A 23,460-nucleotide genomic window follows, 5' to 3' on the forward strand; every position below is an offset into this window, starting at 1 on the left:
ACAGAGAATGAGATGGCTGGATGGCATCACCAACTCGATGGGCATGAGTTTGAGTAAACTCTGGGAGTTGGTGATGGACAGGGAGGCCTGACATGCTGAGATTCATGGGGTCACAAAGAGTCAGACACGACTGAGCGACTGAACTAAAATGAAAACTTAGTTGTTACGCTCTAATAGAAGGAAAAAATAATAAGCTAAGAGCAGAAACTAGTGACAGAAAACATACATTCAATAGACAAGATCTAAAAGAACAGAAGTTGCTTTTTTGAAAAATTTAATAAAATATAAATCTCTGTTGAAATTGCTGATACAAAGAGAAAGAAACAGAAATTCAAAAAACCTATATCATGAATGAGTAAGAGAATATCACTACAGACCTGCAGACATTAAAATAATCCTAAAAGCATAATATTTAAAAAGTAAACTTTGCCAATGAATTTGAAAATGTTGATAAACAGGAAAATTCCTCCAAAAGCACACCTTTAAAAAACTAATAGAGTAATCAGAATATATAAATAGTTCAATAATTTTTATTGAATTCATTATTAAAAACCTTCCCAGAATTCTCAGTTTATTTCAGTAATGTATGCATTAAAATACTGAAAATTAATTTAATTCACCACATTGAAAGAGTAATGGCAAAATATCCTTAAAGAAGAAAACCATTAATTCAACATAAGCAGAAAAAGCATCTATTAAAATTCAACATGAATTCATGGTGGGAAATGTCCTAATAAACCAAGAATCTGAAAATCATGTCTTAAAAAGAGAAAAACAGAAATAGGACATTCTTCTACTCTGATAAAATGTATCTTAATTTTTAGTGGATTTAGCAAGGTTACTGGACTTAATATAGATTGCATTAATGCATACTAGCAACAGAAACTCTCATTCATTGTTAGTGAGAATACAAGATGGTAGAGTCACTTTGGAAGAGAGTTTAGTGTTTCATATGATCAGCCATCTGGCATTTACCCAAAGGAGTTAAGAACTTATGTTCACCCAAGAACCTACGTTATACTAGAGCCTACATTAAATGCATAGCAACTTTATTCATAATTGCCAAAACTCGGAAGCAACCCAGATGTCCTTCAGTAGATGAATGGATGAATAAACTGTGGTGTGTCCATAGAATGGATACTGTGCTGTGGTTTCTGTGCTTAGTCGCTCAGTCAGGTCCAACTCTCTGCTACCTCATGGACTGTAGCCCACCAGGCTCCTCTGTCCATGGGGATTCTCCAAGCAAGAATACTGGAGTGGCTTGCCATGCCCTCCTCCAGGGGCTCATCCCAACCCAGGGACTGAATCCAAGTCTCCTGCATTGCAGGTGGATTCTTTTACCATCTGAGTCACCAGGGAAGTCCAAGAATACAAGAGTGGGTAGCCTATCCCTTCTCCGGGTGAACTTTCTGACCCAGGATTTGAACCAGGGTCTCCTACATTGCAGGTGTATTCTTTACCAGCTGAGCTACCCAGGAAGCCCACAATGGATACTATTCAGTGCTAAAAAGAAATGAGCCTATCAAGCCATGAAAAGACATGCAAGAACTATAAATGCATATTACCAAGTGAAAGAGGCCAATCTGAAAAGGCTATATATACTGGATTGTTCTGAGTATATGACATTCTGGAAAAGGCAAAACTGTGAAGACAATAAAAAAAATAATAATAACAAAGAGTTTATATCCAATGTAAAGAACTCTTAGAAGTCAAAAAAAAAAAAAAAAAGACAGGTGAACCAGTAGGAAAAAAGGGGAGAGAAGAATATAAAAGCAAATATCCAAATGCCCAATAAATAAACCTATGAAAATGGGAAATAATTTAAAACCTCAATGAGATACCATTATATATCTATCAGGTGTTAGCAAAGTTATGGAAAAATAAGTACTCTCACCCATTGCTGGTACAAGTGTAGAATGATGGCATCACTCCTAAAAACAATTTGATATTATAAAAAAAATTAAGCATACACATACTCTGTCAAACAGCAGTTCCATTCCTAGGAATATACACAACAAAATGGAGTACACATGTATGCCAAGAGACATCTGTGAGAATGGCTATTGCAGCATTGTTTGTAATAACAAAGAACCAGAAGTAACTCAAATGTCCAGCAAGAGCAGAATGGGTGAATAAACTGTGATATAAGCATATAGTAGAATATTATACAGCAATGAAAATGAAAGATGCACAGTAATATGAATTAATCTGAAGAAATAATGTTGATTGAAATAGACCAAATATAAATATACACTTTATGATTCCATTTATATAAATTCAAAAGCAAGCAAAATTAGTCTATGGTGTTAGAATTCAAAGTAATTGTTGCCTTTGAGACAAAGGGAGGATACTAATTGACAGGGTACTAGTAATGTTCTCTTTTTTTTGCCCTGGGTGGTGGTTCTTGTGTACATTTTCTTTGAGAGAATTCATCAAGCTAAGCACTAATGATTTGTGTACTTTTGTATGTATGTTAGACTTTGGGTTTTCAAAAACTTTTTAAAAACTGACCTATAGCATTAGAAGTCAGGACAAAGGGTACCTTTGGGATGGAGGAAGGGAAGATGATTGGAATAGAAAGGAGATAGGAGAGATGTCTCTGGGGTGTTAGGAAAGTTCTCTTCTCAAGCACAGACGTTTATTTCCTCTATGCACTTTTATTTGTATATTTGTATACACAGAACTATATTTGTCTTATGCACTTTTGTGTGTTATAGTAAAAAAAAAATAGGAAGAAATATTTTTACATCTATCAGAATGAGAATTTGAAATGTATGCATATTCTAGAAGCCTACCGTATTTACATTTCTTAATAGTTGCATTACTTATAAGTAATATGAAACAGCATTTCACTGTTGTTTTTGAATTCAGGGTGCAGTCAATTTCACTGGGACAAGGACAAGGACCTATTGCTGAAAGAATGATCAAGGATGCAATGAAATCGGGAAACTGGGTGTTTCTGCAAAACTGCCACCTTGCTGTTTCTTGGATGTTGGCAATGGAGGAGCTAATTAAAACCTTCACAGATTCAAGTATGTTAACCATATAGCATTTATATACTAATACAATTTTTATGTGGCCTTTCTTGTTGAGTCCAATCCTTATAATAATTACTATTGGCATTGTTTACCCTATATTAAAAGGAAAAATTTGAGATCTAGAGGGGTTTAGTCAGGTTACACGACCCAGATTCAAATAAAAATGTTCAGACTCCAAGCTGAGGGTACAATGAACTGGGTCATTTTTGTTTCATGTTACCCTCTATGGGAGACCATTTGAATTCAAAATAAATAACATCTAAGCATGATATTAATAAAAAAAGAAATAGAAAATGGACTTAGGACAAAAGAAGAAAATTCTATTTTTCACTACAGAATGAGAGAAGTTCAGGAACAGAGTTCAAGTTAACACCAATTCTCATGGTGGTGTTTTACTACTTTGTATCCTCTATAACCCACATGACAATTAACTTTCACAAGTGTCTCATAGACACACACACCCCCATGGGTTTGCTCAACATCTAAGTCATAATTGCCACCACTAACTATACTACCACTGCCTTCTTTCCCACTCAAGGAAGTATAATGGACTGCAAAGAGAGAAGAAGTGGAATTGGAATTGACTCATTTTTATTCAGTGGTATAAAAATAGTTGAAACCTTAGGAACTGTATGATAGGTAATAATAATAATAAGCTGGGTAGGACACACTTCCTCACTGTCCCAGGAGGTCATGGCAGAGAACTGCCCATCTGGGATATCCAGGGCCTTTTCTCTGGTGTCCTCTTTTGTGTCCTGACAGAGGGCTTTCTAGAAAGGTGAGAACTATGCAGATGACTTTCCCTATTGTTGCCTGTTAAGATGAAGACCTTCTCCTTTACAGAGCAGCTAGCCTGCACTGGTCACCAAGCCACCAACAGGGCTTAGCAGCCTTCCCCAAAGATCCCTCACTCCCTGATTGCCCCGTGCCCTGCCTTCTACACACTGCTTGCATCAAGGACAGAGTCTGTAGCATCTGCCATCCAGAATCTCCACTCTTTCCACTCTTCGCAATACAAACAAGAGATGGCTTGCTTCCTGTGGGGTCTGTGACTTACTTCTATTTAAATAAGTAAAGAAAAATGATAAGTTGTTTATTACTTGTATCATCAGAGTCCTTATCCTGATTAGGATTATGATTAAAAAAAAAAATACTAGAGAAGGCATCTAAAAAGCAGTTTGCTGCAGAGGTACTATGGGAGCCTTCTGAATAAGGACCAGTCATTCACCTTCACAGTGACCTTGCCAGACCTCCAAGGAGGCTGGATGGGCCACGGAAGCCAGAGAAGTTGTTGATGAAGTTTAAGTGCTTAAGTGGACAGAAAAATCCTCTTCTGGTCCTTGTTACAACTGTTTACTAACATAACCATTTGGGTTCTAATGTTTAACCTGAACCAGTATAAAATAAAATACATTCAGGGAGGGACTTCCCTGGTGGTCCAGTGGCTGAGACTCCATGCTCCCAATGCAGGGGGCCCAGGTTAGATCCCTGGTCAGGGAACTAGATCCCACATGCCACAACTAAGACCAGGAGCAGCCTAATAAATAAATAAATATTTTTAAAAATTATATTCAGGTAAGAAGTTGAAAAGAGAAAGTGAATGAAAGAAAAAAGAGAGAAAGAAAGGGGGGGAAAGCCTCTGGTCTTGAAATTCTAAGACCTGAGTAGAGTTTGGCCCCCACCACTGCCTGACTGTATATATCACACCTCATCTCTGGGCCTCTGCTTCCTCAGAAATAAAGTGACTACACAGCCCCACTGCTACAAGTCCCATACTAAGATGATTTCTATTCTATTCCAGTTCTAAACTTCTATGATGTCTGTAAATGTTAAGATCCTTGATGCCTTTGCAGTCATGAGAGAAAAAAAGGATTTTTAAGATGCTTCTCTAAGCCTGGCCTTTTTCACTCTTCAGTCTTTTTGTTTGGGGGCGGAGGGGGAGTGTTTGGTTAATTAAATCATTAGCCCTAAGATTTTATGATATCTGACTTCTATGCTAATCAGTCAGTCAATTCAGTCGCTCAGTAGTGTCCAACTCTTTGCGACCCCATGGACTACAGCACGCCAAGCTTCCCTGTCCATTACCAACTCCCAGAGCTTGCTCAAATAATGTCTTTCAAGTCAGTGATGCCATCAAACCATCTCATCCTCTGTTGTCCCCTTCCCCTCCTGCCTTCAATCTTTCCCAGTATCAGGGTCTTTTCTAATGGTCAGTTCTTCACATCAGGTGGTCAAAGTATTGGAGCTTCAGCTTTAGCATCAGTCCTTCCAATGAATATTCAAGACTGATTTCCTTTCGATTGACTGGTTTGATGTCATTGCAGTCCAAGGGACTCTCAAGACTCTTCTCCAACACCATAGTCCAAAAGCATCAATTCTTCGGTGCTCAGCTTTCTTTATGGTCCAACTCTCGTATCCACACATGATTACTGAAAAACTTTTTACCACAGAAACAACTTTAATGTTGCTCTAGAATTGCACTGGGTTGGTCAAAAAGTTTGTTTGGGTTCTTCCCTTGAACTTTTTGGACCAACAAAAAGTGGACTAACTTTACTAGAACAATACTAGAACTAACTTAATCTTGGCTATTTAATGTAGCTCATTAGTTTAGATTACTAAACTAAGAAGCATAAATACAACTTTAATCTGCAGCCATTCATTTAATAAATATTTGAGAACCTACTGTGTACCACACACTGTTCTAGCTACTTAGGGCATGTTGGTGAACAAAGCAACCACAGTCATCTGCCCTCCTCAAGCTTACGTGCTAGCGAGTGGAGACAGACAAACCACATAAACAAACCACATAACAAATAAGTAATGTATATGGTATGATAGAATGTGGTTGGTGCTTTCAGAAAAATTAAAAGTAAAGTAAGGAGGAACAGGAAGGTCGGGGTGGAATGGGAGTAAGGAGGAAGGGTGGAGAGCAGTTTTAAATCAGGTGGTCTGGGTAGACCTCTTTGAGAAGTTGGTATTTGATCAACACTTGAGAAAAGTCAGGGAGTCTAAGGGAAGAGCATTCCAAGTAAACAGAATAGCCACTGCTTGGGGGCTCCCCCTAAGGAGCATACCAGAGGAACACCATCACTTTTGCTTAGAGACCAATGCCAAGAAAGGCCTCCTTGGATGATACTTGTGTCTTCCAGTGACAGGAACAGTGGTTTTCCCAGTTTTGCTCTGACCTTTTGAATCTGGAATGCAGCTTGTTCTTTCTTAGGTTCTCTGTGCACAACTCAGAAAGGAAGCATATTGACTTCTTGATGCTACCTGTGACGTCTCTCCATTTCCCTGCTCACTGAGTTTTCTTTGCTTCTTCTCTGCAGAAGGAATACATTCCTTTATTCTCCATAAGGCTTTCTGACCATTTTCATGCAATTTTCCCTAAGCTGAATGACAAACAAAAACTAAAACAACTTCACAAGCATAAAGACAGTAACTGTCCTTTTTTTCGTTTGAAAAATTACCAATTTCGGAGGAATGATCCTTAACATTTCTATCAAGCATTGAAAATTAACATTCCTGGACTTCCCTGGTGGTCCAGTGGTTAAGAGTCTGCCTGCCAATGCAGGGGACACAAGTTCGATCCCTGGTCCGGGAAGATTCCACATACCTCACAGCAACTGGACCTGTGCACCACAACTATTGAAGCCCTTGAACTTTAGAGCCTGAACACCACAACCAGAGAGTAGCCCCTACTCGCTGCAACCAGAGAAAGCCCATGTACAGCAATGAAGACCCAGCGCAGTCAAAATAATTAATAATTTTTTAAAAAAAGAAAAGAACAAGTTCTTAATTTCTTTACTCAACTGTGCCAACATCCAGACTGCCAGACTCACCTGGGTGAAGAGCTTCTAGAAGGAGTCCCCTCACCTCCATTTTAGAACATTTTACAACATCAAATATTTTAAAAAGATAAACTAGTTCTTAAACAGAGCTTATCTTTTTCTATCCTATAATAATTATTTCTTATAGAAAAATATTACTGAATTAATCATTTTCTTTTTGTCTTTGTTTTAAACAGATGTTGTTATCAAGGACACATTTCGACTTTTTTTAAGTTCCATGCCTAGTAATACATTTCCTGTGACAGTCCTTCAAAATTCGGTCAAGGTAACATATGTTCATGGTTGAACTCTGTGACATGATTGGCCTCAGGGTGCTCCCCGAGTGGATCCAGGGAGCCCACTGGGCCTGTGCAGGGTTGTGTCAGGGTTCAGTCAGCCAAGGTGGGGAGGCAGGAGTCAGTGTCCATTCACCGGAGAGTGAGTAGGGAAACAATTTCCCAGGCCATTGCCCTTCCTGTGTGCCCTTCTGCCAGTCATTCAACACCTCCCTGCTTCCCCTCTCCAAGAAAATGTCTAGGACACAGAGAGGTGAGAATAGAACCCTTCCCAGAGTTAAGAAAATGTTTCAGCATGTGGGAGACAGGAAAGCCCAGAGGCAGTAGGGCTGATGGATTGAAACCTCAATCATCTTTCACGTGATTCAGAAAGCTTGGATAGAGAGACTTACTAAGGAAAATAGACCTTCAAACTGAGGCTGGAGACCCTATGGCAAGTCCTAGAAGGCATCTTCTTTTTTTTTTTGGCCATGCTGCACAGCATTCAGGATCTTAGTTCCCCGACTAGGGATCGAAGTTTCCATATATGGGAAGCCTCTGCATGAATCTGGAGAAGGAAATGGCAAGCCCCTCCAGTATTCTTGCCTGGAGAATCCCATGGACAGATGAGTCTGGTGGGCTACAGTCCATGTGGTCACAAAGAGTCAGACATGACTGAGCAACTAACACACACTTCTGCATATGAATGATCACTCAAGAACCAGGGTTGTCTCTTCCCTGGTACCCCGTGCCATCAAGGCAAAGTGTGGAGTGATTGTGGACATTGAGATGAACAGAAAATCCAGTGCAGAAGGCCTGAGCATCCTTTCTGGCCTTTGGTTAGAAAAATGGACACCAAATGGAAAGGTCTGAGGTTCTTGTGGAGATGGTTCACCCACCCACTGTAGGCCTGAAGACCCCCTATTCTCCAGAGGCCAAGGCTGAAAGAGATACAGAGCCGGCAGGAACAGAGCAGGAATGGTTCCCAGGCATCAGTTACCTGCATCCCCTCACTGGCTTCTATATGTGTTATTTGGAAAGAATGCAAAAATGTACAGCTACACTCTCTGCCATGTGTCTCTAAATACAGGTAACCAATGAGCCTCCAAAAGGTTTACGTGCAAATATCAGACGTGCATTTACCGAAATGATGCCTTCATTTTTTGAAGAAAATATACTTGGAAGAAAATGGAGACAAATAATATTCGGCATTTGTTTCTTCCATGCAATTATTCAGGTACACCCAATTTGCTAATTTTTTAAATATAGACAAGGAGAAGTGTATTAGGTTAAAAGTCAACAAGGGGGCTTCTGTGGTGGCTCAGATGGTAAATGATCTGCCTGCAATGCAGGCGACCCAGGTTCGATCCCTGGGACAGGAAGATCCCCTGGAGAAAGGAATGGCTACCCACTTCAGTATTCTTGCCTGGAGAATTCCACAGAGAGAGGAGCTTGGCGGGCTACAGTCCATGGAGTTGCAAAGAGTTGGATATGGCCAAGTGACTAACACTTTAAATCAATAAAAAGTAAGAATTAAAAGCTTACAAACGACATTGTGAAATGCTGAGGTCTTTGTTCTGTCTGAACCCAAGTTGTTTTAACTCAGTCCCTAGACTTCCCTGGTAGCTCAGATGATAAAGAATTTGCCTGCAATGTAGACCTGGGTTCGATCCTGTGGTCAGGAAGCTCACTTGGAGAAGGAAATGGCTACCCACTCCAGTATTCTTGCCTGGAGAATTCCATGGACAGAGTAGCCTGGCAGACTGCAGTCCATGGGGTCGCAAAGAGTCGGACATGACTGAGCGACTAACATGCACACTCCCTGACTTCTGTATGACTCTTGCCTCTGTACCTCACAGCTTTGCCTCCCAGCTCTGCTCTGACCTAAGGAGCCACATGGCCTGGACGAATGCAGTAGGTCAAATTCAAAAGCATGAAGTTGTCTCCTCAGCTGTGCTTCACTCACAAAATCTGCTTCCCCTCCAGACTCTACTCCTGAAATTGGCGGTCCCATTTTTTTAATCACCTACCATCAGAATTTCAGGACTGTTTTTATCCTTCCTCCTTTACACATATGTATCATGTTGGTCAGCAAATCTTCATTTTTTATTACAATAATTTCACTCTCACCTGTTTCTGTTTGAGTGGGCTTACCACCCTTAATGGCTTCCTCCCTGTGATTAGATCCCCAAGTCCCCTGATCAGTGACCTTCAACTCAGCACTACTTTCTCCTTCCCTCTGTTCAAACTCACTGCCCTAACCTGGTGTCCATTCTGTGGCCTTGTACAGGAACTCTGACTTTAGCTCTGTATCCTTATCTTGATTAGGTAGGCTGCCTGGTTTTCAAATGTATTTGGTCTGCCAAGAAAGAGTAGAGAAAAAAACAAAGACTAAATATGCAAGATATGGAATAAATAAGTAAACAAGACCCTAGAGAAAATCAAAGACTCTGGGATTAGAGGGTCTATGAGGGAGGCCTTTGTTCTACTACAAAAGCATCTGAGATGTAGGAAGTGGTTTAAGACTTAGGGAAATTTTGAAATCAAGAGGAGCAAACAGTACAATTGCCATTATATGGGAACAACCTAAGTGTCCCTCAAAGATGAATGGATAAAAATGATGACAAATATATACATATACACAATGGAATACTAATCATCCATTAAAAAGAACGAAATTTTGCCCTTTGCAGCAACATAGATGGACTTGGAGGGCCATTATGCTAAGTGAAATAAGTCAGAGAAAGACAAATAGTGTATAACATCACTTATACATGGAATATAAGAAATGCAACAAACTAGCAAATATAACACAAAAGAAGCAGACCCACAGATACAGAAAACAAACTAGTGGTTACAGGTGGGAGGCTACATGGGGTGGGGAAGGAGGAGTGATAGTTTATGATGAATGGTGTCAGATTTGTGACCTCTGGAGGAAAGAATTTAGATCTGGGGCAGAGACAAGGCTTGATCACTCAGAGCTTTTGTGTAGCAGAGTTTTATTACAGTGAAAAAGGGATAAGGAAAGCTTCTGACATAGATATCAGAAGGGGGTAGAGAGTGCCCCACTCAATAGTTCTATCAAGGCCTTATATACTTTTACAATTGGTTTCTACAATAGAAAGGTCTTACCAGACCCACTCCCACAACATACATCTTAAGATAACAGGATTAGAACTAACAATAGAAAGGTCTTGCCAGACCCACTCCCACGTAAGATAACAGGATTAGACAGAAGGTTCTCCTTAAGAAGGAGAAACATGTCCTTGAGCAAGATACATTGCTGTTATATAATCATTAGTACAGAGCTTAAGGAAAAACATACCCTTGATCAAGATGAGTTGTCTTGTTGTGTAATAATTAGCTCTGGGCTGAAAGAAAATAATGTCTTATGTGACTAAGATGAAGGAATGTAGGAAAAAAAAAAACTTGTCCTTTTCTCCTCCTTGAGAGCCAGGGACTCCTTATCAACCTATCTGAGAATTAACTCTCTCAGGAGGTACAAACTGTTGAGTATAAGATAAGCTCAACAATGTATTGTACAATATGGGGACTATAGCCAATATTTTATAGCAAATGTAAATGGAGTGTAGCCTTTAAAAATTTTATAAAAGATAAGTTTAAAAAAAGAAAAAGAAGAGGGAACATGGCACCCATCCTCTGATATAATCAGTAGTTTAGAGCTAAGAAATTAGGTGGAAGAGGGCGATAACAAAGAGCAGGAAAGATTTCCCTGTGGAGAGTCATGAAACAGGAACTGAGATTCTGGATACCAGTTTTTTTAAAAGATCTCTATAGAGAAATCAGTGTATAATCAACCCATCAGGCATGACTGAAAAGTCTAGTGATGGACAGAATACTGAGAAGATTTAGGGGCAGCTCTCTCCATCAGACAGGTGATTAGCATCAGTATTTTTATACCAAGAAGACTCTAAGGTGTGATATTTTTTCCTATTTTGATGGGGAAATATTTTATTTTACCATGAAAAATAAGTGTTCTTTTGTCAGTTCTGTCACGATTTCACATTTCCAGTAACATCTAATTATCTTTTGGAAAATTGGAAAAAGGCCAGAGTTGTAGGAAGAGGTGCCTGCCCTATTTGGTGAAAGTCAAACTGAAAGCCTCACTCAAGTTGAATGGCATTTTGCACAATGAGGATGCCAAACTTCAACAGAAACTCTGGTTTTCAAGTATTTAATGCATAATTAATTTTATCAAATTTTAAGACCACTTTCATTTTCTGTTCTAGGAGAGAAAAAAGTTTGGCCCTCTTGGTTGGAATATCTGCTATGAATTTAATGATAGTGACAGGGAATGCGCTCTACTGAACCTCAACCTTTACTGTCAAGAAGGAAAGATTCCCTGGGATGCACTGATTTACATCACTGGTCAGTATGCCCACATGGTCTGATGTCCAGCTCTCCACCACACGGTTGTTGGTTTACACCTACCTGGCTTATACCAAGATGGTGTCCTCCCAAGTGTATGGTGAGGGTGGTGATGACTTCTGATATTCCCTTTGAGAAGATAAGACCATGATAAGACTATCATAAGAATGTTTATACAGAGAAGACGGGACAGATATTTTTCAGATAATAATAGTGAACTCTTAGATAGTTCTTGCTACATGCCAAGCACATTTCAGGCACAGCCCATGAATTAGAAGATTTAATCCTCATAAGAACCCTATAAGGTAAAGACCATTATATCTCTATTTTACGAATAAGGAAACTGAAGCACACAGTTTACAAGGGTGAAGGCAAGATTTAAATGCAGGCAGTCCAGCCTCCAGAGTTTGTGCTCTTAAATTCAAAAGAATCTCAACATGGTTCACCAGTAGAGACCTACTGAGTCAGGGGTACTTACAACAAAGGAAAAAATATTTTATGGAGTATAATTTTTAGCAAATATTAACTGTGGCCCTGTGAGATCTTACTGATAAAACTAGATCCAGTGTAGACCATGCAGGCCCAAATAATGAAGAAAAAATTCCCATTAGGAGGTGGGGGAGGGAGAGAGCCTGCAAAGGAGCAAAATGGGAATGGATGGTTTTCATTGGTGAGCAAAGAAAATGAGGAACAGCAGAGAGGGGTCAGCTGATCTAAAGACTTGAACAGCATGTGACACCTTGGAACATGCTTGAGTGAAGGGCAGTGAAACAACAGTGAAAATGGATGAGGACCTATCTCCAGGCTGGACGAAGAAGGGTGGGCATGGAACCTGGGAAGCTCCTTTGTACTTCTACCCCCAGCCAGTCCTGTGGGGCCAAGATTGCTTAACATAACAGTGAACTAGACAGTATTCTTCCCTGCCACCCTGTACATACCCTGAAATTTCTGCTTCCTAGCTTTTCTCTGCTTGCTTTCTTTCCTAGAACCTTTGACCTTTCTGTTAGCTCAGTTGTTTCTACTGCCGTGAAAGTAACTGGGTTTTGAAAAGCATAGAAAGGAACTAGACAATGATATATCTTTTCTCTCTACTACTATTCAATGTTGTTGTTTCTATCCTGGGAAATTAGAGAAGGAAAAGAAATAAAAGGCATCAGTTTAGAATGGAAGAAGTAAATTACTTGCAGATGACAACATCTTGAATGCAGAAAATCCTAAAGAATTCACACACACACAAACTGGAAGTAAGAAATGAGTTCAGCAAGGCTGTGGGATACAAAGTCAATATACAAAAACTAACTCCTTTTCTGTACACTGGCAATGAACAATTTGAAAATATTTGTAATTATGTTCATGATAATGTCAAAAAGAATAAACAGCTTAAGAATAAATTTAATAAAAGAAGTGCAGATTTGTACACTGAAACCTGCAAAGCATTGCCAAAGAAAATTAAAGATAATCTAAATTAGTGAAGAGACATGACATGCTTATGAAATGAGAGATACAACATTGTTAAAGTGATAACATTCCCCAGACCAATCTATAGATTTAACACGGGCTTCCCTGGTGGCTCAGATGGTAAAGAGTCTGCCTGAAATTCGGGAGACCTGGGTTCGATCCCTGAGTTGGGAAGATCCGCTGGAGGAGGGCATGGCAACGCACTCCAGTATTCTTGCCTGGAGAATCCCATGGATAGAGGAGCCTGGTGGGCTACAGTCCATGGGGTCGCAAACAATCAGACGCGACTGAGCAACTAAGCACAAGCACAACACAGATTTAACACAATCGCTGACACATTTAACAGCTGAAGCTGATCATAAAATCTGTGAAAATGTGAAGGGCCCCAAAAACAAAAACAATCTTGAAAAAAATGAATGAGTCAGAAGAGTTATAATTCCCAATTTCAAAAGTTATACAAAGCCACAATAATCAAGACAGGATTTACTGTATAGCACAGGGAGCTATATTCAATATCTTGTAATAAACTATAAAGGAAAAGAATTAGAAAAAAGATATATACACATATATGTATAATTGAATCATTTTGCTGTACACCTTAAACACAATATTGTAAATCAACTAAATTCAATTTTTTTAAAAAAGACTATATAGTACTGGCATAACGTTAGACATATAATCAGTGGAACAGAATTGAGAATCCAGAAATAAACACTTATATTTATCATCATTTCTAACAAAGGCACCAAGACAATTTAACAAATGATGCTGGGACAATTGGATACCTAACTGCTAAAGAGAGAATTTGAATCCTTATCTCATAGCATACAAAAAAATTAATTCAAACTGAGTGGTGTATCTAAATGTAAGAGCTAAAACTATAAAGCTCTTAAGAGAAAGCATATAAATAAATCCTCATGACTTTAGGTTAATTATGGCTTCTTAGATATGGTGCAAAAGGCACTAGTAATTAAAAAAAAATAATAAATTCAGCTTTTTCAACATGTAAAGCTTTTACACCTCAGCAAACACTATCAAGAAAATGAAAAAGCATGACATATACTGAGAGAAAATATTTGCAAGTCATGTATCTGATAAGGCACCTGTCTATGAAGTGTGTAAAGAACTCCTACAACAGTAAGAAAAGAAAATCCAATTTTAAAATGGGCAAAAGATTTGAATGTACATTTCACAAAAAAATACATACAGATGCCTAATAAGCCCATGAAAAGATGCTCAATTAATCATTAGGAAAATGAAAATTGAAACCATATTGAAATACCACTTTATACCTATTAGGATGACTATAATAAAAAAAAAAAAAAAGACCACAACAAGTGTTATCAAGAAAGTGGAGAAACTGAAACTCTCATATATTGCTGGTGGCAATGTAATGAGGTGCCACTGCTTTGGAAAATATTTTAGTAGTCTTACCATATGACCTATAAATTCCATTCCACTCCTACATATATATCAGGGAAAATGAAAACACATGTCCACACTAAAACTTGTACATAAATGTTCATAACAGCATTATTCATAATACCAAAAAGTGGAAATAACCTGAATGTCTATCAACTGATGAATGGATGAATAAAGCAAGGTATATTCCATACAATGTAAGATTGACAACATGTGTGCTCAGCTGTGTCCAACTCTCTGTGACCCCATGGACTGTAACCCACAATCTCCTATGTCCATGGAATTTCCTGGGCAAGAATACTGAAGTGGGTTGTCATTTCCTTCTCCAGGGGATCTTCCCAGCCTAGGGATGGAACCCATGTCTCCTGATTCTCCTGCATTGAAAGTGAATACTTTATGGCTGAGCCACTGGGAAAACCCCGCAATGTAGTATTGAAAAGTAAAAATGGCTCAGTCGTGTCCAACTCTTTGCAACCCCATGGACTCTACAGTTCATGGAATTTTCCAGGCCAGAATACTGGAGTGGGTAGCCTTTTCCTTCTCCAGGGGAATCTTCCCAATCCAGGGATCGAATCCAGGTCTTTCGCATTGCAGGCAGATTCTTTATCAGCTGAGCCATAATTGCTCCATAAAAAGAAATAAAGTACTGGTACATGTTCCAACATGGATGAACTTCAAAAACATGCTAAGTCAAAGAAGCCAGACACAAAATATCACATTCTGTATATTCCATTTGTGTGAAATTTCCAGAAAAAATCAAGTACACAGACAGAAAGTAGAATACAGACAGAAAGAATGATTGCATGGGGCAGAATAAAAAGGACTGTGACTGCAAATGGGCACAAGATGTATTCTGGGGAAGATAATAAAAATGTTCTAAAATTAGATTATGATGATAGTTACACAGTCTTGTCAATTTACTAAAAAACTAGTTATACATGTGAAACTTAAGTGATTTTTATGATGTTCAAGGTATAGCTCATTAAAAAGGTTTTTGAAAAATAGGAGGGAAAAAGCAATGCTGGGGACTTCCCTGGTGGCCCAGAGTGGTTAAGAATATGCTGCCAATGCAAGGGATACAGGTTCAATCTTTGGTCTGGGAAGATTCCACATGCCTCAAGCAACTGGACCCATGCACCACAACTACTGAAGCTCAGAGCCTGTATTCTGCAATAAGAGAAGCCACTGCAATGAGAAGCCCACACACCACGACGACGAGTCGCCCCCTCTCTAGCTGCAACTTGAGAAAGCCTGAGCATAGCAATGAAGACCCAGTGTAGCCAAAAATAAAATAAATTTTAAAACTTATTTTAAAAAGGCAGTGCTGTATCCAGGCAATGATATTTGCTCATGATGAAATTTTAGGCAGTCATCTATGGATTAATCCAGAAAATACAGCTTAGTTCTACTATGTTAAAGGCTGGAAATACAAAGATGATGTAGCCCCCATCTACCAAAAATTCATGGGTGGAGATAATAAATAAACTATAATATGGTATAATTACCAAAATAGAAGTTGTAAGGACAATGCTATGGGAATTCAAAAGGAGCAAATAATGCTACCTGGAGGAATCTAGGGAAGCTCCACCAAGGTGTGATGGTTGGGCGGGATGCTGAAAAGTGGATTGGACTCAGCGGAAGAGAAGAGGCAGGAGAACACACTGGCAGAGAGAACACTGATGGGAAGGCCCAGCAGTGTCAGGATGAGCTATGCCTGCAGACACTGTGAACAGTTCAGTAGTGCTGGAGCAGGCTATAAAGAGATGATGTTGTCTTCCCTGGTTGCTCAGTGGTAAAGAATCCACCTGCCAGTGCAGGAGACACAGGTTCAATCTCTAGTCTACAAAGATCCCATATGCCACAGAGCAGCTAAGCCCATGCGTCACAACTACTGAACCTGTGCTCTAGAGCCTGGGGAATTGCAACTACTGAAGCCCAAGCACTCTAGAACGTGTGCTCTGAAACAGGAGAAGCCACTGCAATCAGAAGCCTACACACCACAACTAGAGAGTAGCCCCTGCTCTGCACTAGAGAAAAGCCTATGCAGCAACAAAGACCTAGCACAGCCAATACTAAATAAATAAATCATTTTTTAAAAGAGGTGTTGTATGTAGAAGAAAGCTTTACCTTCAATAAAACTAAAAAAAAAAAAAAAAAGTGATCTGCAGGCACATCTTGAAAGCCTGTGTGTGTTCTTCATAAATTTGGACTCTACCTTATAAGCAATGGTTGGCAATTACAGTCTTTTAGGCTGGGAAGAGGTGCAATCATTTACAAAGCTATAGTAAAAGCAAGATGAAAAATTGAACAAGGGGATTTTAGCAACACCAAGGGGGAGACTAGACAGGAGAGAATAAACAGAAAAAGATTAAGGAGGCTTTGAATATGAGAAGCTGTTTGGGGTTGGAGGAAGTGGGGGGGGGGGGCGGGGAATCCTTAAAATTTTATAGAGTAAGCCAGAGCAATGCCTAAGTCCAGGAATCAGATCTGAGCACAGAGTGGACAAGGACAAAGCCAAACCTCAGGCCTGTCCAGTTTGTATCAGGCCATCCCTGAACCAACCCATGGGGATAAGAATAGAAGAGAAGGGGAAAACCATGACATCAGGATTTGCAGTGAGACCCTTAGGAACCATCATGCCAGGGCTAGGACATGCGGTGGACATGTGTGGTGGACACCCCTTCCCAAATGTTCTTCTTCTAAATCCTGAAGATTGCTGCTTAAAAGTAAGCCTAAAAGTGAGTCAGATACCTTGAGTCAAATTATTTGAGTTCCTGGTTTACTCATTTGATCCAACAAAAAAGGTAACACTGAATCTGGACACAAAATCACCAAGCCTGATTTTTAAGGCAAATAATTTCCATGCTACTTCTCAAAATGTAGATATTTTAGTTTGAAATTTTTTGGCCCTGCTGCAAGGCATGTAGGATCTTAGTTCCCCAACCAAGTATCAACCCATGCTCCCAACAGTGGAAGCATGGAATCTTAACCACTTAATCACCAGGAAAGTCCCTGAATTTTTTTTTTAGAATAATGCATTTTAGGACAACTCTTCCTCTCACCACTGACTAATTATTGGAGCCTGACTTTTCCAAGCCACCATCCTTTCCCAGACATCATCATACAACTGAAGAAACTTGACCTTTATATTCCCATCTAGCCCCCAGGACCATAAACTGACCACAAAGATTTAACCCAACTTTGTGTTCCAAGACTTCCCAGAGGGTAACTGAAGAATATTCTCAGGAAAGTACAACAGCATCTCCTTCTTCCTTCTTAGAACTGTTGATACAGGGAGTCAGCTACACCCTCACTCTAAGTGGCTAAGCCAACAAGACTGACCAGAGGTCTCGGACAATGTCAAACGCCCCAACATTCAAATCGTAGGAGTTCCAGAAGAAGAAGACCAAAAAAAAGGCCATGAGAAAATACGTGAGGAGATAATAGTTGAAAACTTCCTTAAAATGGGGAAGGAAATAGTCACACAAGTCCAAGAAACCCAGAGAGTCCCAAACAGGATAAACCCAAGGCGAAACACCCTAAGATACATATTAATCAAATTAACAAAGATCAAACACAAAGAACAAATATTAAAAGCAGCAAGGGAAAAACAACAAATAACACACAAGGGGATTCCCATAAGGATAACAGCTGATCTTTCAATAGAACTCTTCAAGCCAGAAGGGAATGGCAGGATATACTTAAAGTGATGAAAGAGAAAAACCTACAACCCAGATTATTGTACCCAGCAAGGATCTCATTCAAATATGAAGGAGAAATCAAAAGCTTTACAGACAAGCAAAACCTGAGAGAATTAAGCACCACCAAACCAGCTCTTCAACAAGTGCTAAAGGATATTCTCTAGATAGGGAACACAGAAAAGGTTTATAAACTTGAACCCAAAACAACAAAGTAAATGGCAATGGAATCATACTTATCAATAATTACCTTAAATGTAAATGGGTTGAATGCCCCAATGAAAAGACAAAGACTGGCTGAATGGATACAAAAACAAGATCCCTATATACGCTGTCTACAAGAGATCCACCTCAAAACAAGGGACACCTACAGACTGAAAGTGAAGGGCTAGAAAAAGATATTTCACACAAATGGAGACCAAAAGAAACGAGGAGTAGCAATACTCATATCAGATAAAATAGGCTGTGAAAAGAGACAAAGAAGGACACTACATAATGATCAAAGGATCAATCCAAGAATAAGATATAACAATTATAAATATATATGCACCCAACATAGGAGCACAGCAATATGTAAGGCGAAAGCTAACAAGTGTGAAAGAGGAAATTAACAGTAACACAGTAATAGTGGGAGACTGTAATACCCCACTCACACCTATGGATAGATCAACTAAATAGAAAATTAGCAATGAAACACAAACTTTAAATGATACAGTGATCTAATTAGACCTAATTGATATCTATAGGACATTCACCCCAGAACAATGAATTTCACCTTTTTCTCAAGTGCACAACGAACCCTCTCCAGGACAGAGCACATCCTAGGCCATAAATCTAGCCTTGGTAAATTCAAAAAAAATTGAAATCATTCCAAGCATCTTTTCTGATCACAATGTGGTAAGATGTCAACTACAGGGAAAAAAACTATTAAAAATATAAACATATGGAGGCTAAACAACACGCTTCTGAATAACCAATAAATCACAGAAGAAATCAAAAAAGAAATCAAAATATGCATTGAAACGAATGCATAGAAAATATGCATAGAAAATGAAAACACAACAACCCAAAACCTATGGGATTCAGTAAAAGCAGTGCTAAGGGGAAGGTTCATAGCAATACAAGCGTACCTCAAGAAACAAGAGAAAAATCAAATAAATAACCCAACTCTACACCTAAAGCAACTAGAAAAAAGAAGAAATGAAGAACCCCAGGGTTAGTAGAAGGAAATAAATCATAAAAATAAGGGCAGAAATAAATGAAAAAGAAACAAAGGAGACCATAACAAAAATCAACAAAGCCAAAAGCTGGTTCTTTGAGAAGACAAATAAAATAGACAAACCATTAGCCAAACTCATCAAGGAAAAAAGGGAGAAGAATCAAATCAACAAAATTAGAAATGAAAATGGAGAAATCACAACACACAACACAGAAATACAAAGGATCATAAGAGACTACTATCAGCAACTATAATGCCAATAAAATGGACAACTTGGAAGAAATGGACAAGTTCTTAGAAAAGTTCTTAACTTTCCAAAATTGAGCCAGGAAGAAATAGAAAATCTTAACAGACCCATCATAAGCACGGAAATCAAAACCGTAATCAGAAATCTTCCAGTAAACAAAAGCCCAGGACCAGATGGCTTCTCAGCTGAATTCTACCAAAAATTTAGAGAAGAGCTAACATCTATCCTACTCAAACTCTTCCAGAAAATTGCAGAGGAAGGTAAACTTCCAAACTCATTCTATGAGGCCACCATCACCCTAATACCAAAACCAGACAAAGATGCCATGAAAAAAGAAAACTACAGGCCAATATCACTCATGAACATAGATGCAAAAATCCTTAACAAAATTCTAGCAAACAGAATCCCAAAACATATTAAAAAGATCATACATCATGACCAAGTGTGCTTTATTCCAGGGATGCAAGGATTCCTCAACATTTGCAAATCAATCTGTGATACACCACATTAACAAACTGAAAGATAAAAACCATATGATTATGTCAATAGATGCAGAGAAAGCCTTTGACAAAATTCAACATCCATTTATGATTAAAAAAAAAAAAGACAACCTCCAGAAAGCAGGCATAGAAGGAACATACCTCAACATAATAAAAGCCATATACTATCAACCCACAGCAAACATTATCCTCAATGGTGAAAAAACTGAAAAAATTTCCCCTAAAGTCAGGAACAAGACATGGGTGCCCACTCTCACCACTACTTTTCAACATGGTTTTGGAAGTTTTAGCCACAGCAATCAGAGAAGAAAAAGAAATAAAAGGAATCCAAATCGGAAAAGAAGTAAAACTCTCACTGTTTGCAGATGACATGATCCTCTGCATAGAAAACCCTAAAGACTCCACCAGAAAATTACTAGCGCTAATCAATGAATATAGTAAAGTTACGGGATATAAAATTAACACACAGAAATTCCTTGCATTCCTATACACTAACAATGAGAGAACAGAAAGAGAAATTAAGGAAACAATTCCATTCACCATTGCAATGAAAGAATAAAATACTTAGAAATAAATCTACCTAAAGAAACAAAATACCTGTATATAGAAAACTATAAAACACTGATGAAAGTAATCAAAGATAACACAAATAAATGGGAAAATATACCATCTTCATGGATTGAAAGAATCAATATAGTGAAAATGAGTATACTACCCAAAGCAATCTATAGATTCAATGCAATCCCTATCAAGCTACCAATGGTATTTTTCAGAGAACTAGAACAAATAATCTCACAAGTTGTATGGAAATACAAAAAACCTCAAATAGCCAAAGCAATCTTGAGAAAGAAGAATGGAACTGGAGGAATCAACCTGCCTGACTTCAGACTATACTACAAAGCTACAGTCATCAAGACAGTATGGTACTGGCACAAAGACAGAAAAATAGATCAATGGAACAGAATAGAAAGCCAAGAGATAAATCCACGCACCTATGGACACCTTATCTTTGACAAAGGAGGCAAGAATATACAATGGAGAAAACACAATCTCTTTAACAAGTGGTGCTGGGAAAACTGGTCAAACACTTGTAAAAGAATGAAACTAGAACACTTTCTTAACACTATACACAAAAATAAACTCAAAATGGATTAAAGATCTAAATGTAAGATCAGAAACTATAAAACTCCTAGAGAAAAACATAGGCAAAACACTCTCTGATGTAAATCACAGCAGGATCCTCTATGACCCACCTCCCAGAGTAATGGAAATAAAAGCAAAAATAAACAAATGGGACCTAATTAAACTTAAAGGCTTTTGCACAATGAAGGAAACTATAAGCAAGGTGAAAAGACAGCCTTTAGAATGGGAAAAAAATAATAGCAAATGAAGCAACTGACAAAGAATTAATCTCAAAAATATACAAGCAGCTCATGTAGCTTAATTCCAGAAAAATAAATGACCCAATCAAAAAATGGGCCAAAGAACTAAACTAAAGAAGACATAAAGATGGCTAACAAACACATGAAAAGATGCTCAACATCACTCATTATCAGAGAAATGCAAATCAAAACCACAATGAGGTACCATCTCATGCAAGTCAGAATGGTTGCTATCAAAAAGTTTACAAGCAATAAATGCTGGAGAGGGTGTGGAGAAAAGGGAACCCTCTTACACTGTTGGTGGGAATGCAAACTAGTACAGCCACTATAGAGAACAGTGTAGAGATTCCTTGAAAAACTGGAAATAGAACTGCCATATGACCCAGCAATACCACTGCTGGGCATACACACCGAGGAAACCTGAATTGAAAGAGACACGTGTACCCCAATGTTCATCGCAGCACTGTTTATAATAGCCAGGACATGGAAGGAACCTAGATGTCTATCAGCAGACAAAAGGATAAGAAAGCTGTGGTAATATACACAATGTAATATTACTCAGCTATTAAAAAGAATGTATTTGAATCAGTTCTAATGACGTGGATGAAACTGGAGCCTATTAAACAGAGTGAAGTAAGTCAGAAAGAAAAACACCAATATAGTATATTAACACATATATATGGAATTTAAGAAGATGGTAACAATGACCCTATATGCGAGATAGCAAAAGAGACACAGATATAAAGAAAAGACTTTTGGACTCTGTGGGAGAAGGCGAGGGTGGGGTGATTTGAGAGAATAGCATTGAAACATGTATATTATATGTGAAATAGATCGCCAGTCCAGGTTTGATGCATGAGACAGGGTGCTCAGGGCTGGTGCACTGGGATGACCCTGAGGTCATGGGATGAGGAGGGAGGTGGAAGGGGGGTTCAGGATGGAGAACACATGTACACCCATGGCTGATTCATGTGAATGTATGGCAGAAAGCACTACAATATTGTAAAGTAATTAGCCTCCAATTAAAATAAAGAAATTAAATTTTAAAAAAAAGACTGATCGGAGGTGCTTCAACAGGAGAAGAAAAATAGATGCCAGTTAGCACGCTGCTGTCCTGGAAGAAATAAACTACAAAGATCCAAGCACAAATAACTTTCTCTCAACCAACCATCTCAGCTTGAAAGAGAATGGGAAAAAAAATCTTGACTTAATAAGAGATGGAGATGAGCAGATAAACATTTAAAAGATTCAGAAGTTGACAACATCAGTATCATAGGTAAAATTCTTCTTGGAGCACTACAGAGGTGAATAATAAATTGTAGCAATGGGTCTGGAATTTTTCCAAGGAATTATATCAGCAGTGGACTTCCCTGGTGTCTCAGGGGTAAAGAATCCACCTTCTGCCTGGTAAAGAATCCAGGCAGAAGATGAAGGGTCAATCCCTAGGTGGGGAAAAGCCCCCGGAGAAGGAAATGGCAATTCACTCCAGTATTCTTGCCTGGGAAATTTCATGGACAGAGAAGCCTGGCAGGCTACAGTTCATGGGGTCACAGGAGTCAGACATGACTTAGCAACTAAACCACCACATCAGTTATACAACCATTACAGCACAGAATAACTATCTTTCCTATTGTAACGTGGGGGTGACAATGAAGCATAGCTTCTCTGTGGAAAGAGAGATGGGATACCAATAAATTTTAATTTCCCATAATCTAATTTCTGTGAGGTAAATTGTCTCTTGCATCTTGAATCTATCCTTTCCTCCTTGTACATCAATAATGTATAAGGTATGCATAGATTTTGAATGCCTTGTTGTAAATATTTTGGTTTCATTTAGCTTACTGGCCCCCAAAAAAGCAGTCTTTGATGCAAAGTAGGTATGTTTTACAATACTACAGTCAGTGATGGGATAAGGCCAAAAGTTAATATTTCAATATTTTTTAAACAAAGGAAAAAAAAAATAGGAAGAAGGAAGAAATATGTAAACAGAGCTCAGTTGCTTTAG

General features: G+C 38.7%; 1 protein-coding gene across 1 annotated transcript in view; it reads left to right on the forward strand.

Annotated features, from left to right (window-relative positions):
* DNAH6 (dynein axonemal heavy chain 6) overlaps window positions 1-23,460 on the forward strand; it is a 266,242-nt gene that overhangs the window by 217,093 nt on the left and 25,689 nt on the right. Inside the window, exons 65-68 of the mRNA XM_065927280.1 lie at window positions 2,872-3,032; window positions 7,063-7,151; window positions 8,231-8,377; window positions 11,391-11,529. Of these exons, the coding sequence (XP_065783352.1) occupies window positions 2,872-3,032; window positions 7,063-7,151; window positions 8,231-8,377; window positions 11,391-11,529 (536 nt within the window). The remainder of the gene's footprint in view (window positions 1-2,871; window positions 3,033-7,062; window positions 7,152-8,230; window positions 8,378-11,390; window positions 11,530-23,460) is intronic.

The sequence above is a fragment of the Muntiacus reevesi genome, chromosome 3 (assembly GCF_963930625.1).
Source record: "Muntiacus reevesi chromosome 3, mMunRee1.1, whole genome shotgun sequence".
In the NCBI taxonomy this organism is placed as follows: domain Eukaryota; kingdom Metazoa; phylum Chordata; class Mammalia; order Artiodactyla; family Cervidae; genus Muntiacus; species Muntiacus reevesi.